At 36.0% G+C, this 18983-nt stretch overlaps 1 protein-coding gene across 34 annotated transcripts in view; it reads right to left on the reverse strand.

Annotated features, from left to right (window-relative positions):
* The window catches only part of CLASP2 (cytoplasmic linker associated protein 2), a 182374-nt gene that overhangs the window by 38292 nt on the left and 125099 nt on the right, over nucleotides 1-18983 (reverse strand). For 7 of the 34 annotated variants that reach the window (XM_032409083.1, XM_032409082.1, XM_032409079.1 and 4 more), the window contains 7 exons: nucleotides 17456-17479; nucleotides 15842-16086; nucleotides 14110-14173; nucleotides 7686-7688; nucleotides 2971-3134; nucleotides 1880-1958; nucleotides 1697-1747 (listed from right to left, as the gene is read on the reverse strand). In XM_032409083.1, the coding sequence (XP_032264974.1) occupies nucleotides 1697-1747; nucleotides 1880-1958; nucleotides 2971-3134; nucleotides 7686-7688; nucleotides 14110-14173; nucleotides 15842-16086; nucleotides 17456-17479 (630 nt within the window). The remainder of the gene's footprint in view (nucleotides 1-1696; nucleotides 1748-1879; nucleotides 1959-2970; nucleotides 3135-7685; nucleotides 7689-14109; nucleotides 14174-15841; nucleotides 16087-17455; nucleotides 17480-18983) is intronic. The other 27 variants (XM_032409090.1, XM_032409096.1, XM_032409094.1 and 24 more) reach the window with 7 other exon arrangements.

Below are 18983 nucleotides of genomic sequence, written 5' to 3' on the forward strand. Positions count from 1 at the left end.
CAGAACAGTTTTTTAATCTTAATCTGTCACCCATCTGAAAATTATTCATTTTTGGCATAGGTATGGCTCCAATTTAACTTTTCCTTGTTATCCTAAAATATCAATTTAGGAGTTGAAGAGTGATTTTCCTCTATAGCTTTACCTGTGTGTATGTTTATATAATATGTACTGCATGTATATATAAAATATAAAAGCCATTTAAATATATAGCTTTTAGAGAAACAGTCTGTAATTCCAGTCCCATTTTCCAATAGGAAAGCTAATTTTAATTTGTCTGTTTCCCACTGTCTTTTTCTCTAGGCATTCAACAACTTTATTCTCTCCCTGAACTCCCCTATCACCCTTACTTTTTTTTTTTTAAAGATTTTATTTATTCATGAGAGACAGAGAGAGAGAGAGAGGTAGAGAGAGAAGCAGGCTCCCAAGGAGCAGGGAGCCCGATGCGGGACTTGATCCCAGGACCCTGGGATCATGACCTGAACCGAAGGCAGACGCTTAACCATCTGAGCCACCCAGGCGCCCTCACCCTTATTTCGTAAGCTAATGGTTTAGACCTCCTTTTCCACTAGCCCATGAAATAGCTCTACGTACATTTTCAACAGCACTTGAATACCTACCTACCCCTGGTACCTAAATCATAACCCTTATTTACAATTTATTGTGCATTATAATGATAAAAAATTGTAAATTTTATATTCCTTGGACTGCCTCACACAATGGCTAGGACAAAGAATGAGTTCAAAACATTTATCAATAAAATCAAGTATATGATTCTCCTTCTGTAGGTCACATTTTAAAATCAAAATAGATGGAATCCCTTTCACAAAGCAGCTCTGAGAAATTAACATTATGTTGAGTGTAAATCAACCCTGGTATGAAACATAATTGTGATTTTTAAGGCAAAATCATATTCAGAATCTTAAAGGAAAATCAATCATGGGCAATAATGCTTGTAGAAATATATTTCGTGCAGAAGAGAGCAGAAAAATGTAAGGCTTGTAAATGCACATATGCTTGTTATTTCCCTGACTTTAATCTCATTTAATAAAACTCACTAAGAAAACATCTCTAGTAAAGAATTCAGGGGCTTTTCCATTAAATTATATTTTCTTTTATGTTAAACCTAGTAATCATTTTAAGTCACAAATTGGAATCCATCTCGTTTTCACATAAATTAAAAAATGTGTGCTAATAATTGAGAAAGTTAATCCTGATTCTAAATTTTATGCACACATTAGAAATATCACATTGCAAAAAGAAAAGTGACTATTTCAGTTAAGGAGAACTGGAGAATAGTAGGGAGATTAAACTTAAAAATTTTTGTTTACTAAAATAAAGACATAGGCAAAACTAACATTTTGCCCAAAATACCTATTCAAACTTCTAAACTAAAAAAATAAGTGTTGGGAAATCACAAACATAAAATGAGATAAGACTTTATAGAGCAAGTCTGCATTACCAGCTTAGAGTTAGATGGCCATACTTGTGCTGCTTTCTAAATGGAAATCCCCAGGAAGCTTCTCCAAGAGATAGACTGGCAATTGAGTAACATTTGAAATAAAATCTGTGCATGCTTAAAGGGCTTACAGAGGTTAGTAGTTGAAATCAGATGCATACAAACATTCTCTGAAACACGGCAGAGTTTTTAAAGAGTTAAGAAAAGAAATAATGAAGATTAAAACAAAAACAAAAAAACCTTGGAGCTCCAAAAAGAGTGAAGCTGGTCCCGAAGTGCTGGCTTGACTGTCTGAAAGTTTATAAAAACAAAATCCACTGATGGAACAGCTTCTCATTGGACAGAAATACAAATATCAACATAACTTTATTAATAAAATACTTCAATTCCTTACAATGTCTTCAAAAAACTTCAATTTTTTACCTTCAAGCTTGGTGTTTGGGTCTGATCAACAGTAAATCTCATTAGAATATTAAATTGAAGATCATTTGGAAAAGATTCTCTGAAATAAGGAAAGAACAAAGCAAAACAAAAATTTATCAAGTTAAACATTTAGCAAACTAAACAGAAGATTATGCTGAATATCAAAACACAGTATGTCATTCAAAGAGCATGCATGAAGTCGTATCTGTAAGTAGTATAGTCTATATAGTACCGCATACAAGTTATTCCCAGAACAATGTGAACATCTGAATCTATATCCTAATGGGCGTTAAAAAACAACACTACAGCAAATAATGGTCTATCTTCCCTCAAGTATGGATTTAATCAGAAAAAAAGTTCTGGGGCGCCTCGGTGCCTTAGTCGGTTAAGGGTCCAACTCTTGATTTCAGCTCAGGTCATGATCTCAGGATCGTGAGATCGAGGCCCACATGGGGCTCCCCTGCTTAGAGGGGAATCTGCTTGAGATTCTCTCTCCCTCATCCTCTGCCCCTCCCCCCACTTGCACTCTCTCTAAATTAAATGAATAAAAAAATCTTTAAAATAAAAAAGTAAAAGAAAAAAAAAGTTGAACATTATCAGAGATATTTCCCCAGACCTAATATCTGAATTCTAGACTCACTTCAACCTAGTAAGTGGGTATTTGAAATAATTCACCTCAACAATCTACACAAGAAAGCAGAAATATATCATTGGTTCAAAATCTTCTGAAAAAAGATTCTGAATATTTAAGTGCTATAATAAAACATTCTTTTTAAATTTAGGAAATATTTTTTATGTTAACATTAGACTGAATAAGATCTTCAACTCTACTTTGAATATCCTAGTTAAGATAAAATACTGCCTTTGAATTACTCAACCAGTGTTCATGATGGTTTTAGAAAAGAAAGGCAGTGTTTGATTTAAGGACCAGTGTTGCATTAGATATACCCATGTGAATGGGCATCATTAACAATTTTCAAATGAAGCCCATGCAGCCTAAATGAATCGGAAGGACTCCGAAATCTAAACAAAGAAACTAAACATTCCTGATTACTACTGGATAAACTTGAAGTATCTGAAGAAAATATTACCTGGTAACATCAAGGGCTTTCTGAACTTTTGCCTGAACAGATCCAAGCAAATCAGCACCCATTTTTTTTAATAGTTGCGTCAGCAGTACAAACAACCAGTCTTGAAGGTCATCTTTGTGGACTTGTATGAAATCCACTAGAGTCTCCAAAAACATGCTGAATACCTACAGTGGATAAATGGGGAAGGGGAGAGAAAAAGGAGGAAATATTGACCTTTATGATCAATTCAAAACCGAAATAGGAAGGGAATACAGGAATCAGAGGCACAGCGATTGGCAGCCAAGCGGAAAAACAATCTCTCTTGCTTTTCATTGGACTCTGTGATACAAGAGTACGTTTGAACTGTTATCCAACTTCTGCCGAAGTTCAACAATTAGCTATCCCATGCAGCATCACTTGGTAAAGAAACTTTGGCCATAATGGCTGGCACACCTAATGTTGTCAATGATGCCATAGCTTAATGTGGTTAAACTGAAATCCATTTTATCTGAAATTTAGGGCAAGGCATTACCTACTGATAGCCTCACCAGCCCTCAGCTCTTTGGAAGACTGGCACTGAGTTAATCAGAAGATGACTTTGCTGACAGCTATCTTAAAGTATAAGAACATTCTGACATGTTGGGCTAATTAAAGACTCCTATATTTCTCAATATGTCAGCTGTCAAAAATTCTTTTGGTATGAGATATAGTATTTATTAAAACTGCCCCAAATGTAATTTTAAATGATCTGGGATAACGGTGACTGTACCTAAAATAAATTCAGGATACAAATCTACATCTTAATTTTAGTGATTTCTAAAAAAAAAATCATTGATGGCTATTAGTCTCCATTTCTTTTGATGGGTTTTATACTTGGTTCCAATATTCATCTACTAGTTAAAGAAGTTTTATAAGGTAAAAAATTTTAAGGAAAGGAAAGCTAATATTCTTAAGTAATGCATCTCATTAAAATACTTATTAAAAATGACCAACATTAAGGTTCTATCTCTATAAGAAATTCAATACCATACTGGAGAATTTATTTCTAGGTAAAGAAGAAAAAACTCTTAGGACCAATGTCAGCCATTATATTATGAGACAATGTATAATCACAACAGACTATAAAAACTATGGTTTAAAAAAGTTAATAATCTGGGCGCCTGGGTGGCTCAGTTGGTTAAGCAACTGCCTTCGGCTCAGGTCATGATCCTGGAGTCCCTGGATCGAGTCCCGCATCGGGCTCCCTGCTCAGCAAGGAGCCTGCTTCTCCCTCTGACCCTCCCCCCTCTCATGTGCTCTCTCTCTCTCATTCTCTCTGTCTCAAATAAATAAATAAAATCTTTAAAAAAATAAAAAACTAAAAAAATAAAAAAGTTAATAATCTCAAAACTTTGCTTATTTGAGAATTAAAGAGTTTGTTCTCAATATGTATCTTATTCTTGAATTTCCTTTATGCATTTATACATGAGCTCCCATTTTTTCTCTTATGTTAGAAATGAAGGATTTTCCTGATTAGAATTATAACTAAGGTTTAATATTTGAGTCCGAGTTAGAAAAAAATACACTTTAGCTATTTGCTCAAGATGCACTATAAGTGTAAAAGCAGGAACTATGACTACTTTAGATTTTCTAATACTCTCTGATCCCCAGGCAGTATCTCTTCAACACTGATCTTATTCACAATGCAGAATCATTAACTTCCATCCCACCTCCCTGACCACACCTAAAAACCTGGCTTCTCTTAGATTTAAAACTTGGCCCACTGTCTCAATATTAAATGGCCTTTGGCTGTCTCTTCAGGGCCTAGAACACTGTTGAGGAACTCCACTAAACCTACTCTAGCACAAATGCGTGTTATCTAATTTAGTACTCATTCTTACTGATTGGTACCTGGCAAATCTGTCCAGTGGTGGATTGGACTCAGTACCTGCCTAGAAAGCCGACTGTTTTAAATATTCAGGAATTTTGTAAGGTAGTTGATAGCCTGAAATTAGCCATGGTGGGGGTATTTACACTTCAGGAATTATAGCAAACACGACACATCAGGGCTTTCTGCCCATCCTCCAAACCTAGTTTGCCAGGCACAACACTCTAATTCTTTGATTTACTTTTAATCTTGTCTCAACTCCTGCCTCTTTTCCTGAAGATTCCAACTATAAGCTTTCACTATAGTAAAATCAACATTAGAATTCCTAAGTCGACTCTCCCATTTTATCTGGTTCTCAGGAAACTGAGAACCAGAAAATTCCGTGACTTGTCCAAGGTTTCCATAGTGAAGGTTGGGTCACAACTTAATGCTGGCTTTCAGCTGTGTTACATCCACTCTATTACGGATAACTTACCTCATCCACTTTACTGTCATTCAACATAAAACTCCACTGACTTTCCCCCCACTTTCATTTCCTTTATAGCCATCCTTCTAATAATCATTTCTATAAGGGAGAGCCAATTTTATTCCTCTAAGACTAAGCTTTCTGTTCTGGATTCTTGCTCTCTACAGTATGGTCCCCTCTATCTTTACTCTTTTATTCTCAATCTAAATCCTTTGCTTACAGCTACAGAAGACAATGTCCCAAGAATTTCTCCTTCAGTTTCCTTCCCACCAATTAACTCCTAATCATGAAAAGTAGTAGCTTTTTCATTAGCTTAGTATGCTTGGCCATTCTGTAGCTTGCCACTGCTTTCCTCTTATTATTTCCCATCTGTCTTTCTTCTGTTGCCAGGCATTTTCCTTCTGCATTCTAAATGTGCAGTGATAAAGAGCCAGACTTCTTCCTGATTTGCTTTTCATCAAAAGTGTGACCTTCACAGGCCTGCTCTGCTCCTTCACAGGCCCACTGTGCTCTAGCGTAGTAGGCCCCAAGACCTCTCAAATAGCTCTCTTTTGGCCTTTCCCAAATCTGTCCATCATACCATCACTGTAGGCACCAGGTCTTTCTGACCTCAAGTCTGCATTTCTGGAAGAGGCCAGGTAAGTACACACTCTAGGCTTTGCAGGCCATCCAGTGTCTATCACAACTACTCTGCCATTGTAGCACAGCCATAGACAGTATGCAAACAAGCGAATATAGCTGTGTCCCAACATGACTTTATTTACAGAACAGGCAGCAGGCCAACTCATGCTTCTTTCTCATCATCAGACTGTGATATCATTCTTCTGAGAGACACAAAATCCTCCACTGCCTATAGAATAGTCTACAAAATAATGTCTCAAATGCTTAGACAATGTTCTAACTCTCCAAACTGATCTTGGACTATCTGGCAACATACTCTTTGTCCCTGAACACATCTCACCACACTCCTGATTTCCTACCGTACTTCCTCTATTTACACACAGCATGTGACGTGCTATAAAGTTTACCACTCAAGTCTCAGCCAAAAAGCTTCTTAGACCATGTTAGAATATAGCCACTTGGAACCTGTTGTGGGACGAGCTTGATGGTGCTATTTAACTTTTTCTGTATTTATATCATCTTCCCATCTGGAACATATAACATTTGAGAATAAAGCCTCTATTTTTATATAGTCTTGCATTACCAATTAGAACCAAGCTCAAAGTTTATCAGAGGCTGAAGACTGAACAAAAAGTTGTTCAATTAATATGCAGAAAAAGTTCCTTAAAGAGGAAGGATTTTCTCTTACGTGGAAACTTACCCTGTAATTGGTAGCCAGCCCTTTTTTCTCAATGGCAAGGGAAGATGTGTAAGATCTTCCCTTCATCCCAGCCAAGACTAACTTCTTTCTCTCTCCTATAAACTTTCTGACATCTCCCATTTCTGTGGACTCATGCCAGTCATTTCCAGGAGGCCCTTTCTTCTCATGCTGACATATCTAAAGTTTATGTTCCTGCCAAGATCTGAACTGCTATTTTCTTTAAGAAGACTTCTCTGATTCTCCTAAGTAGAAATTTCTTTTGATTATATATAATGAGAGTACAGATGAACAAAAATGCAGACATGTTATTTATAGTACTCCACATACAGAATTCTATTATTTTTCAAAATACTTAAATCATATCAATAGTATTTACTAAGTGATAAGATATATGCCTATATATATCTATTCAAAACATATATTGGGAATTTCACATAAAATTTCTTACTTGACTGCCCTATCACACAGAGTTCACTGTTAGATGTTGATATCCTCCCATTTCCTTATCTATAATTAATGAAGAAAGTAGAAAGTAGATATGCTTATATCAGGGCTAAAAATTTGATTTCAGAAAAGAAATTTGAGAACCACTGCTCCATAAACAAATGTTCTGTTTGCTTTCACAGAATGATGTTTATAGAATATTAGAAAGTACTTACGTGGGGGTTGGGGCTAAAGATGTTTTAATAATTGTGAAACCTGGGAATTATTTTTAATAATTCAATGGAACCAACCTTCAATGGAATCAGTTTATAATTCCACATATCTCACAAGTGTACTTTATTGGAAAACAATGATAACATTTGAGCTATTACAGTTGAGGCAGTCTTTTCTCAATCTCACTTACATCTTAGGTGTGCCAGTCATCAAATACAGAAGAACATAATCAAATTAGATTAATTAGTAGATTAAAAAGCACATTTCCAAACAGAATGACAGTTTGCATAACTGCAAATAGCATTTCGTGGATTGCAAAGGGTCCAACACTGCATGAACTCTTCGGGAGAGAAAATAGAGAAAAAGGGTTAATTTCACAGTCATGCAGTAAAGTTAGGTTTCCAACAAATATTGAACCAACTTACTCTCTATTGAGAGTTCCAACACAGGGGACAGCATGCAAAAAGAAAAAAAGAAAAAAAAGAAAAACACACAAATTAGTCGCCATCAATGCAAAGTTCCTGTATGGAAGAAAAACACTTAGAAAATAAAAGTGACAAATGTTTTTCAAAGTTTCATGATAAACTCAAAATAGTTTTTAAAACAAGAGTTAAATGAACAGTATGAGAGAAGAGCATGTGAGTTTCCTGTGTTTTTCCCTCACCTCCTTGCCAAACAAAACCCAGAAAACCAACTTCTTTTCCAGACCCTAATATCCTTGAGGCTCAACTTCTAGAAAGAATCTAAGACTAAGACACCTACCCCCATTTCTAAACAGTGCCAACATTTACTTCCAAAGTACAGTACCTAATTTTTTTTTTTTTCTCTTCAGAAGCAATACATTTACAAGTTAAGTGGTATCTGTGAAGGTTTAGAACGACTACAGTTGTTTGGAAAAAAAAATAACTGTCTATACCACAACTTTAAGTTTTCCCCAGGTAAGATGTGCATTATGGTCTCCTGATCCTAGGACTGCAGACAGCTCTGCTGTCTAGAACACTGTTTAGGAGACCAGATGTGACTGGGCACCCAACTGTGTTCCATTTTAGTAGCCGCAGATTAAATTCCTACCCTAGCTGTTCAAGGCTAAATGGTATGACTTCAAGAGGTAGGACTACATAGACCATGAAATGCCAATTCAAAGCATGAATCTCAGTGAAGGTGGCTCTTTTCAAACAGTTCCTTCAGAGGCAAATGTCAGAACACATAAGGTAACTTTTGGCATCTGACACTTCTTACATTTGAGGGAAAAAAATGATTCTAGAACAGTCAAAATAAAAATCTTCCCTGAACTCCTTCATTCTTCAAACTTACTTAGTTTTAAAAAACTTATACAGTGTTTGGTGTATACTTAGGGCTTTACATATATTAACTCACTTAATCATCCTCACAATCTTATGAGGTAGGTATTACAATTAATTCTATTTTACAGATAAGGGAACTAAGGCACACATTGCTAATAAATGTTGGAGGCAGAATTTGAACCCAAGTAATCTAGATCTACTATCCATACTTGATATCACTGTGTTGTATCATCTCTCTAGCAAAATATTAACAGGTTTTAAATCAAACATTTGCAGCTTATGTTCTAAATTACTGTCTATGTATACATACATCATCATCCATCACCACTTATTTCCATGCGGTATTTGAGGTTAAAAAAAGTTTATCAAGTTACAGGCATCAAATAATTTCAGCTTGCAAACTTTGCCAATCCTGTACCAGGAAAAAAATCCATCATCTATTTCAATGGTATTCAGAAAGAGCTCTCTCCTGGCCCTTCCTTTCTGGGGTGTCTGCACTGTATACTAGAGCTCTCCTGATATTCTAAAATATATCGGGGCTTGAGAAGGAGATCCTATATGAAAGCATAGATGGTAGAAAGTAGATAGGGCTGCCCACAACCTGTTTCTCTAAGTATCTTGTTTCTGCTGAGGACAGTAGATAGTCTCAATCATGTTGGGCATTAAGTGAGAACAACTTTCAGTTATCATGGAAGCAGGCTATTATCCAGAAGGTGTTAACATAGAGACTAAAATGTTGATTTTAACCTAAAAAGACAAGGGAAAATCTACCTAACTAAGCTAGTGGTATGAGATGTCTCCTCCTAAACCCTATGGCCCATTCAGGGGGCAAGGCTTCAGAAAGTTTCTGCCCTGTGAGGTTTCAGAACAGTTGAGGTTATAGATTAAGTGACTACAATTCACTAGTAGTGGAGAGCTAACCCAGGCTTGAGGAAGACAAAGAAGTGTCCCTGATACCATTTTTCAAGGCTATGAGAAAAAAGTGCATGACTCCTTTGGGGACATGGACATAGTCCAGGCTGGGGTGAGAGTGAGGAAGGAATGACAAGCAAAATGATAGGCTTTGTTTCGACATTTTCTTGAGGGCAATGAGTAGTCACTGCAGGGTTTTAAGCTGGTAGAGAAGATTTATCTTTTATAGAAAGATTACTAAAGGAGGCAGTGTGGAGGAGGTGCAACAGGCAAAAGACCACTGTGCCCTGAACTAGCAGTGAGAATGGAGAGATATTCAGAAGGCTGAATCAATTAGGATTAAGTGGGTTTCCAGAATGATGCCCAAAATGTTCACTTGAGCAATGAGGGAATGGAGATTTCATCTAATGAGATAAAGCAACACAGGAGGAAGAGTGGTTCTGAGGTTGAAGATGACCAATAAGGCATGTGACTAAGTAAGCACAAGAGAAAAATATGGGCTGGAAGTACACTTTTGGGAGTCATTAGGTTACAGCAAGCAGTAACTGAAGCTTCAGATAAGGTACAGAATGAAAAAAGAGAGCCCAGGGCAAGAATCCATGCAGAGCCAACACTTAGTAAAACACACAAGAGAGACAGGTGTTACAAGACAAAGGGTGTGACGGAGACTGGATGAGACACAACAGGCACTTCAACGGAGAGATCACATTCCTTAAAGAGACAGAAAAGACACACTGAATAACCAAAAATAAAGCTGAAAACAAAAAGAAATGTCAACCAGCAAAATGGAATTTATGAGAAATTCACAGAAGCCAAGCAGATGAGATCACATTAGCAAAAAATTAGGCCCAAGAGAATATTGAGGTTAATAACAGCTTCAAGGTGAGACCTCCCTCCATTTCAACAGAAGGGAAGGTAGAAAGAATGGGTTTTCTATGTAAAGATGGCTGGTTTGGAGGCAGGAAATGAGAGATTCTGCTTGATGGCTTCCGTTTTTCGGGTAAGCTAAGAAGCCAGGACATATGCTTGGGAGGTGAATGGGCTGCAGTATTGAGGAGAGAAACTATCATGGTCTCTTGGAGAAGAGAAGAGAAAGATGAGAGGAGGAGGATTACAAGGTAGCACTGAGCATTTAAACAAAACTCACAGATCAGTAATGGAGAATGGCAGGGAAATACCGGAATACACAGGGATGATTTCACCCAGGGGCCTGTACATTGTTTCCCTTCAAGAATCCTAACCTTTGGGGAGCCTGGGTGGCTCAGTCAGTTAAGTGTCTGTCTTCGGCTCAGGTTGTGATCCCAGGGTTCTGGGATCAAGCCCCGCAGATGGCTTCCTACTCAGCAGGGAGCCTGCTTCTCCCTCTCCCTCTGCTATCCCCCTGCTTGTGCTCTCTCACTCTTGCTCTCTCTCAAATAAATAAAATCTTAAAAAAAAAAAAAAAATCCTAACCTTCAACTGGTGGCATGAGCTCTGCGAGCAGAGGTTCCTGGATATATGTTTCTACTGTAGTGTCAATAACTCAGAACTGAGCATAGAAAACAGGGATCAGCAAACTACAGTCTGCAAGTTAAGAATGGTTTTTACATTTTTGATTTTAAAAAGTTTTTTTTTTAAAAAGCAATTTACATGAAAATTAAAATTTCAATGTTCATAAAGTTTTGTTGCAACCTAGCCATAATCATTTGTTTACATATTGTGTATAGATGCCTTTGTGCTACAATGGCAGAGTTGAGTAGTGGTGACAGAGATCCTTATGGCACACAAAGCTGCAAATATTTACTGTCTGGCCCTTTACAGAACAAAAAATGGTCTACTTCTGATAAAGAACAAAACTGTATCTGGAAAGAAAATAAAGTATCAAAATCAGTTGCTTGTTCTGAAGATGGAGCTGTTGGTACTTTATAAAGATATATTTAAAAAATGGGGAAGGAGAAATCTGCTATTTTAATAATATCAAGATATACTGCAAAAGCTCAAATCAAACCCTGACATTTTATTTATTTATTTTTCTTTTAAAAGATTTTAGTTATTTATTTGGGAGAGAGACAGAGAGACCATGAGCAGGGTAAGGGGCAGAGGGAGGAGGACAAGCAGACTCCCTGCTGAGCGTGAAGCCAGACACAGGGCTCGATCCCAGGACCCTGAGACCATGACCTGAGGTAAAGGCAGATGCTTAGCCAACTGAGCCACCCAGGTGCCCCAAACCCTGACATTTTAAACTCAGCACAGTATGGTGACATATCCAGTTTATTCTTAATGAATTACACTATTGGCAGAGCCTCCAATGGACAATCACCAAACAAAAGTCAAGCAGGAACAAATTAACAAAAATCTTCCCATTACATTGGTCTTCACTGATCTAACTAAAATGCCCAAAAACCTAATCAAACAAACAAAACCAGATGGGTCAGTAAGAATTGTATATTGTTATAAAACCTGATGAAGAAAAACCAAAAAGTCACCTTCATGACAATTCTAGGGAGGACCGTAGCTGGTTCTCCACGTCTATTAAGGGAAGCCAAGCATATGTGCTCAGTTCAGTTCCTTTCCCAACATCAAACTCAGCTTTCCTACTTCATCTCCAAGAGACTCTTTAAAAAGTGTTTCTTTTTTATTACTGTATAAATTCTAGCATCCAACTAAATTGTATTATTGTCCTAGCAAAAAATAAGCTGGGACTTCAAGAAATAATCCAGCCTCAGTCTTATACCTTCCACTAGGTAAGAATTATATCACTTATTGAAGATGTTTTAAAATTCTATTTTTTAGGGGCACCTGGGTGGCTCAGTCATTATGCGTCTGCCTTCGGCTCAGGTCATGATCCCAGGGTCCTGGGATCGAGCCCCGCATCGGGCTCCCTGCTCAGCAGGAAGCCTGCTTCTCCCTCTCCCACTCCCCCTGCTTGTGTTCCCTCTCTCGCTGTTTCTCTCTCTGTCAAATAAGTAAATAAATAAATAAATAAAAATCTAAAAAAATAAAAAAAATTCTGTTTTTTAGGGACGCCTGTGTGGCTCAATCAGTTAAGTGTCTGCCTACGGCTCAGGTCATGATTCCAGAGTCCTGGGATCGAGCCCCACATCGGGCTCCTTGCGCAGCGGGGAGTCTGCTTCTCCCTCTGCCGCTCCCCCTGCTTGTGCTCCCTTTCTCTCTCTCTGACAAATAAATAAATTCTTAAAAAAAATTTCTATTTTTTAAAGTTGTATAATTACTAAAATATTGTTTGTAAAAGAGGTCCATCCAGATCACAATTGTCTTGTTCTCTGGTTTATATTGCCAAGAAAATATATCAACAATTAATTTGTTCAAGATTTATAGAAATTTTTGCATTAAAGCAAGTCCTACAGCTGTAACTGGTGGTAGTAATGTAAGTATAAAATCATACAGTTACCTACATGTTCAGTTTGAAAGTTATAAACTTCATTTATTTATTTATTTATTTATTTATAGGTAACCTGTAGGCCCAATGTGGGGCTTGAACTCATGATCATGAGATCAAGAGTTGCAAGCTCCACTGACTGAGCCAGCCAGGCACCCCTGAAAGTTATAAATTTTAAACAAACAGCTTACCAAGTGTTTTTTAATCTTTGTCTTTAATGGAAACTTGCATTCTTGGATAAAATAAATACACCATTTGATAGAGGATAATCTTTGAAAACTGTTTTAAAGTAGAAGCAATTTATAATCTTTAGCTGGATTTTAGTTTATATGTAAAGTGGGATTTTATTATCTTTAAAGTAGTGTTGCAAGTAATGAAAATATCAAAAATAGAAAAAAATGAGAATGATATGTGCAACAATAAAGTGAAGACAATAAAAAAATAAGGTGAAATTCATTAATATTTTTTTTTATAATTTCCCTTCCACATCTCCCTCTCACTTAGGTTAGAAATTCTCATGCAGACAACTGGTAACCTAAAAAAAGACAATAAAGTTTCACCACTGTCAGACACATTACTGAAAACAGAGTAATCAAATACATTTTACAACATGTAAAATTACAATTACCCTGCAAGGTGAACCAAAATTTCCAGGTGCACATGCAGATTGCGCCTAAGTGCTTAAAACGAAGTATGTTTTAATCAACATTAAAAATTAAACAGTGTTCTGAAAATTTTTATGGACTACTTCAACATATGAAATGTTTTTAATGTTACTACCAAACTATGGCCAACATGGTACTTTGTGCTTTTGTGTTATTTAATGGCAATTCTTTTCTACACAACTGCACTTTTAAGATAAGAAAATATTTACATTAACACTGCAAAAGAAGAAAACAATAGACCTTTTTTCAACTTACCCCAATTTTTTCCCATTACAAACAGTAAAAAGTTTCTAGTGATACAAACACATTCAGTTTGACTAATTCTATGAGTCATGTTTGTTACTATATCCCTCAGCTTATAGTCTTAGACAATCTCTCTTTGGAGAAATTTAAATGGTTACCAGAGAGCAATTTCTAAATTATGTATTTTACCAAAAATTTCAATTGTGTTTGAAAAGATTATTACCATTTTGGGGCAATAATAAAAAAAAATGGCTTACAGTGTTTTGCTATTATTTTACTTTTATTTTTTTGGCAATCCACAGGTGACATCCCATAGGAGTAAATAATCTTAAATACTAAAACATACCTTGCCATGAGGATCAGCAAACATCCTTGTGAAAATTTCACACAATCTTTTCAGTTCAACTCGACTGTCAAAATAATAAAGCAGCTTATTAATATCTTTTTTTAAAAAAGATTTATTTGAGAGAGAGACAGAGAGAGAACAAGCAGGGGGAGGGGCAGAGGGAGAGGGACAAGTAGACGCCCTGCTGAGCGGGGGGGGGGGGGGGAGGCGGTGCCACGGGGGCAGGGCTTGATCCCATAACCCGGAGATCATGACCTGAGCAGAGGTCAGATGCTTAGCCAACTAAGCCACCCAGGTGCCCCAAAAGTAGCTTATTAATAACTTGCTGTAGGAAGAATTCATTTAAAAATAACCTTAGCTGTAAATAGGCTTCTTATAAAAAATCAAAACAAAACAGTCCTCTAAATCAAAAAATGTGTGGGACTTACTAATCAGGGATAAATACAAATTTATCAAATGCAACAATAATTCTGTTGCGACCCACATTATTTTAAACGTTGCGTGAAAAGAACTCCAATTGTATTTCATTAATGTAGCATGACAGGGGAAACTGTACAAATGACATTCCCAGCACATGAATCTTATCTTTTATTTATTTTTTTAAAGATTTTATTTCATTTGACAGAGAGAGAAAGAACGTGAGAGAGGGAACACAAGCAGGGGGAGTGCGAGAGGGAGAAGCAGGCTTCCCGCCGAGCAGGGAGCCCAATACAGAGCTCGATCCCAGGACCCTGGGATCATGACCTGAGCCGAAGGCAGATGCTTAATGATTGAGCCACCCAGGAGCCCCTGAATCTTATCCTTTAAATGCTAAGATGTTTTCTTAAATTTGGCCACCTGAGGGCTAAAATCTTTCTACACTATGCCCTACTCTCTTGCCACTGATAATGATATACTGAACCTAATATTAACCTAATCTGGATGGGGTTAGGAACAATATTATGATTTATTGCAATGATTCATGAAGTATGATAGGCAAACATTAAAATATATTAGGCAGTACACTGATGAACATCTATTTTAAATTAAAAAGGTTTAATACTTCCTAAAGTAAATATACAGCTAGCAACTCTAACCCTGATTTCAGGTATCAAGTCAAGAAGTAGCCCTCTAATTTTCCACTATACTCAAACTTACGAATTATCTGAATCTAGGTTCTTAAAGGGGTTGACTAGAGAAGTTTAAAACATTACACAGATAAAGACAATAAAGAATTTAGGGGGGAAAAGCAAATAAAAGCCATTAGGAAAGAAAACTGAATCAAATCAAACCAAATCGGACAAACTATAAAACCAATATAAAGTTAAGAGAAATTCACTCCAATTCCATTTTGTATAACACTATGACTCACATAATACATGAACACTGAGAATATACCTTCATGTTCAAGTGAGCATAAACATTCTTTCTTCTCACTGAAAAATTTATCAGGAATGAATTTTAATAAACCGGCCAGCTTTAATCTCATGTACACTTTATTATTTTTTTAATTTTAAAAATTAATACCCTTTTTCATGAACTTCTATTTGTGAATAAAAAGTTTCCTTTTAAATAAAAATTTCTAGTATAGATAGTATTGATGGTCCTGAAGCTTGGGAAAATATTTTAGTGCCATCTTCTGAATTTAAAACAAGTCTGTTCCCATACTAATATCTCTAAGGTGTTATGGAGACAAAGTCAAGTTGAAAGTGCTAACCTGACAGAACAATTATTTTAAGCCAACACAACTCACCTTAGTGTTCTCTGATTTTTTAATAGGTTCTGCAGACCCAGGAGGCCTTCTTTCCTTTCTGACCAGTTGGAACTAGCACATCTATTGAGGACTTCTGCCACATCTTCTGTCTGCCTCATATATGTGGGAATACTACCATTTCGAGAACTATAGGAGCGTTCTGAACAAGCACTAGATGCATCGCTGTTGGCGTCATCATCTGAATGCATTCCATATGATTCATATCTTCTTCGAGCAGGTTTTTTCTGTTATACATAAAGGCTCTCATTAGCAGTAGCCAAAAGAATATACTGGTATTTTACAATTTCTACTGACCACAAAAAGACTGGTTTTTGTTTTAAAATCAGTACCAAGCATGAGGCTAATTACTGTAATAATAAAATTATTATCAATGTTATATCAATCAATTGATCATTGATTTTATTATATTTAGTTTTGCTTCAGAAAACATGTTTTAGAAGTTAGTAGAAGATGAATATTTTTAAACTATGGGATATAGTATAAACAGAATAAGGCTATATGAAAGTTCAGATATTAAAGTGGGAAGTGCTCAAATTGTGGGTTTTTCCCTCTTCTTTTTCCTTTTCATGGAAACCAAGAACTACTAGAGTATAAATGAACAGAAACTACTTGAAATTTGAGTTGGTAAGAAGAGAATATTACTTTTTAAAGGATGAGAATGGATCAGGAAACACATTTTCCTGTATGACTTCTATTTTCTCCTGTCTGCTTTCTCTTCTCTCTAGTCTCCCTTTTACATCCACTACCACTTCTCTTGCCACATTTTCTTCCTTTGTACCCAACCCTCACGTCTCCTCGAGAAGTGAAATACAAAGCATGATGAGAACCTGTTTTGCTTGCTATTATTTTTAGGAGGCAAGCTCCTTGAGAGTCCTCCATGTTTTTCCCAATGTGTCTATACCGTCTATTTCAATAAATGCAAGAAAGCCTATTTAGATTCCTTTGATTTCTTTACATCTGAAGCTTATCATTTAATATCTGTAACTGCTAATTATACCTTGCATATAAAAATGAAACGAGAGAGTAAATAGCTTATTTGAAATCTCCTTGGAAGGATTGGAAATATATCTGTATATAATCTGATATCTGAATTTAGGCTCATGAGCAGTGAAGACATTTCTATGAAACATGTTAATAAGCACAATAATTTAAAACAGTTCCAGTGGCTACAACAAATTCTCCAAAGTCTAAAATCTAAAAACAAAAAGTAACCTGAATTTAATTCAAAATAGTTTTATAAAGATATTTCCATCACTAAATGCCTCTTACTGATTTAGAGACACCAACTTAATTTAGAAAGTGCTAATGTGGTATTCCTGTGTTGGGTTCTAGAATCAGTTTTGTCACTGACATCAGTGTGAATAATAACATCTCATCTGTATGGAGCAGTCAAGCTGGAAGGACAAGAACTCCCATAGGACATTCAAGCAGCATCTCCCTCTTGATAATTATATATACAGAAAAATGGATGTATTAAAGGATCTTATTACTTCCACTTGAATATTTTCTAGAAAACTATCATCTGTTAAACTGATGAAGCAAAAGAAAAAAGTTATGGTATCATAAGATGTCAGAAAACAGCAATGTCTATACCTTAGTCCGTATGTCTCCTAAGAGCTGAGAGCAGTAAATTTTTAAAGAGAAAAATTAAAAATAATGAAGAACATTTTGCTAAACAGTACAATGAAGCAGGCATAAACAATGCCCATAATCAGAAACATTAAATTTTTTAATATATAGACACATGAGAACTGCTTATTAGCAGACTATATCTTCAATCTTGCCAATATCCTTTAGTCCTAAGCTACAAAAATATTCCCATAACCAGTTTTCCTAAAGAAACTCAAATTTTCTTTTTTTTTTTAAGTTGGCTCCACGCCCAGTGTGGAGCCCAACGTGGGCCCAAACTCACGACCCTGAGATGAAGACCTGAGCTGAGATCAAGAGTGGGACGCTTAACCGACTGAGCTACCCAGGTGCCCCTCAAATTTTCTATTTGAATCCTTCTGTCATTTCCAAAGTTAACTTTGTTTCTGTGATTTTCCCAAGGTGCAAATTAGGCTTAGTAGTTGGAAAGATTTTTTTCTAGAAATTAATAGTTATAATCGGAATATCTATGCTATGCAAATAATGGAAGTAGATAGAATCAAATTATTGGGATTCAGCTTTTGGCCCTGGTAATTAAATATTCCTTATATAATTCAAACACATCTTACTATTATAAGTAATAGTTCAAGAATAACCCATTCAATTAATAAAATTTATGTGAGCATAATTTCATTTAAAAAGAAACGAGAAAATATGATTTGAGAAATACATTGAGGAAAAACAGTAAATTTAAAGCATCTGATTTAAGATCATCAGAACAAGATGTGATCAATATATCCCATGCCCAAGACAACAAAATTCCTACTTAGTTACATCATTTATAAAAAAAATCAATCAAATGGCTGAGATAAAGGAAAAAATTCAGCACATGTAGACTGTTAGAACAGAACTACATATGTGATTACATTTATTGTATTATAGCTATGACCATCGAATATTTTTCAAAACTTATTTCTCAAATATGTGGCATAAATTGTATTGTATCAACACTGGCTAAGACAGTCTTAAAAGGCATAATGTATTTCTTATTTCAAAACAAAGATGAGGCTTTTTATACGTTCTGTGTAAGAAACTGAGTAAATGCTTCCCAAACATTGGATTAATATAATTTGAAACAGAAAGTGTCATACTGAATTGACCTGGGAAACTGGCAAAAGCCAATTATAGTCATTGTTCAAATGATACTTCTTTCATAATTTTAAGTGAGAAAAACGGCAGTGAAATATGTACAGCACTCTCTGACAAACTATCATGGATCTATAGATGATGTTTTAAATCTCACTGTTTAATGTGTCAGGCATAAAGAGCCAGGAGGATATCCTAATTATCATGTGTCTTGAAGCTGTACTTTCTCTCAGCTCAGAAAATATACATAAGACTAAACAAAATCCTACCCCAAACTAACACAATCCCTAAACACTCAAAGTTAAGCAAGCTTTGAAATATATTGCTTGTAGTCTACATATTTATGTACTAATCTAATCTACCCTTACTCTTAGTGTACTACAGTGCA

This window comes from Phoca vitulina, unplaced genomic scaffold, assembly GCF_004348235.1.
Source record: "Phoca vitulina isolate PV1807 unplaced genomic scaffold, GSC_HSeal_1.0 scaffold10, whole genome shotgun sequence".
NCBI classification, from domain to species: domain Eukaryota; kingdom Metazoa; phylum Chordata; class Mammalia; order Carnivora; family Phocidae; genus Phoca; species Phoca vitulina.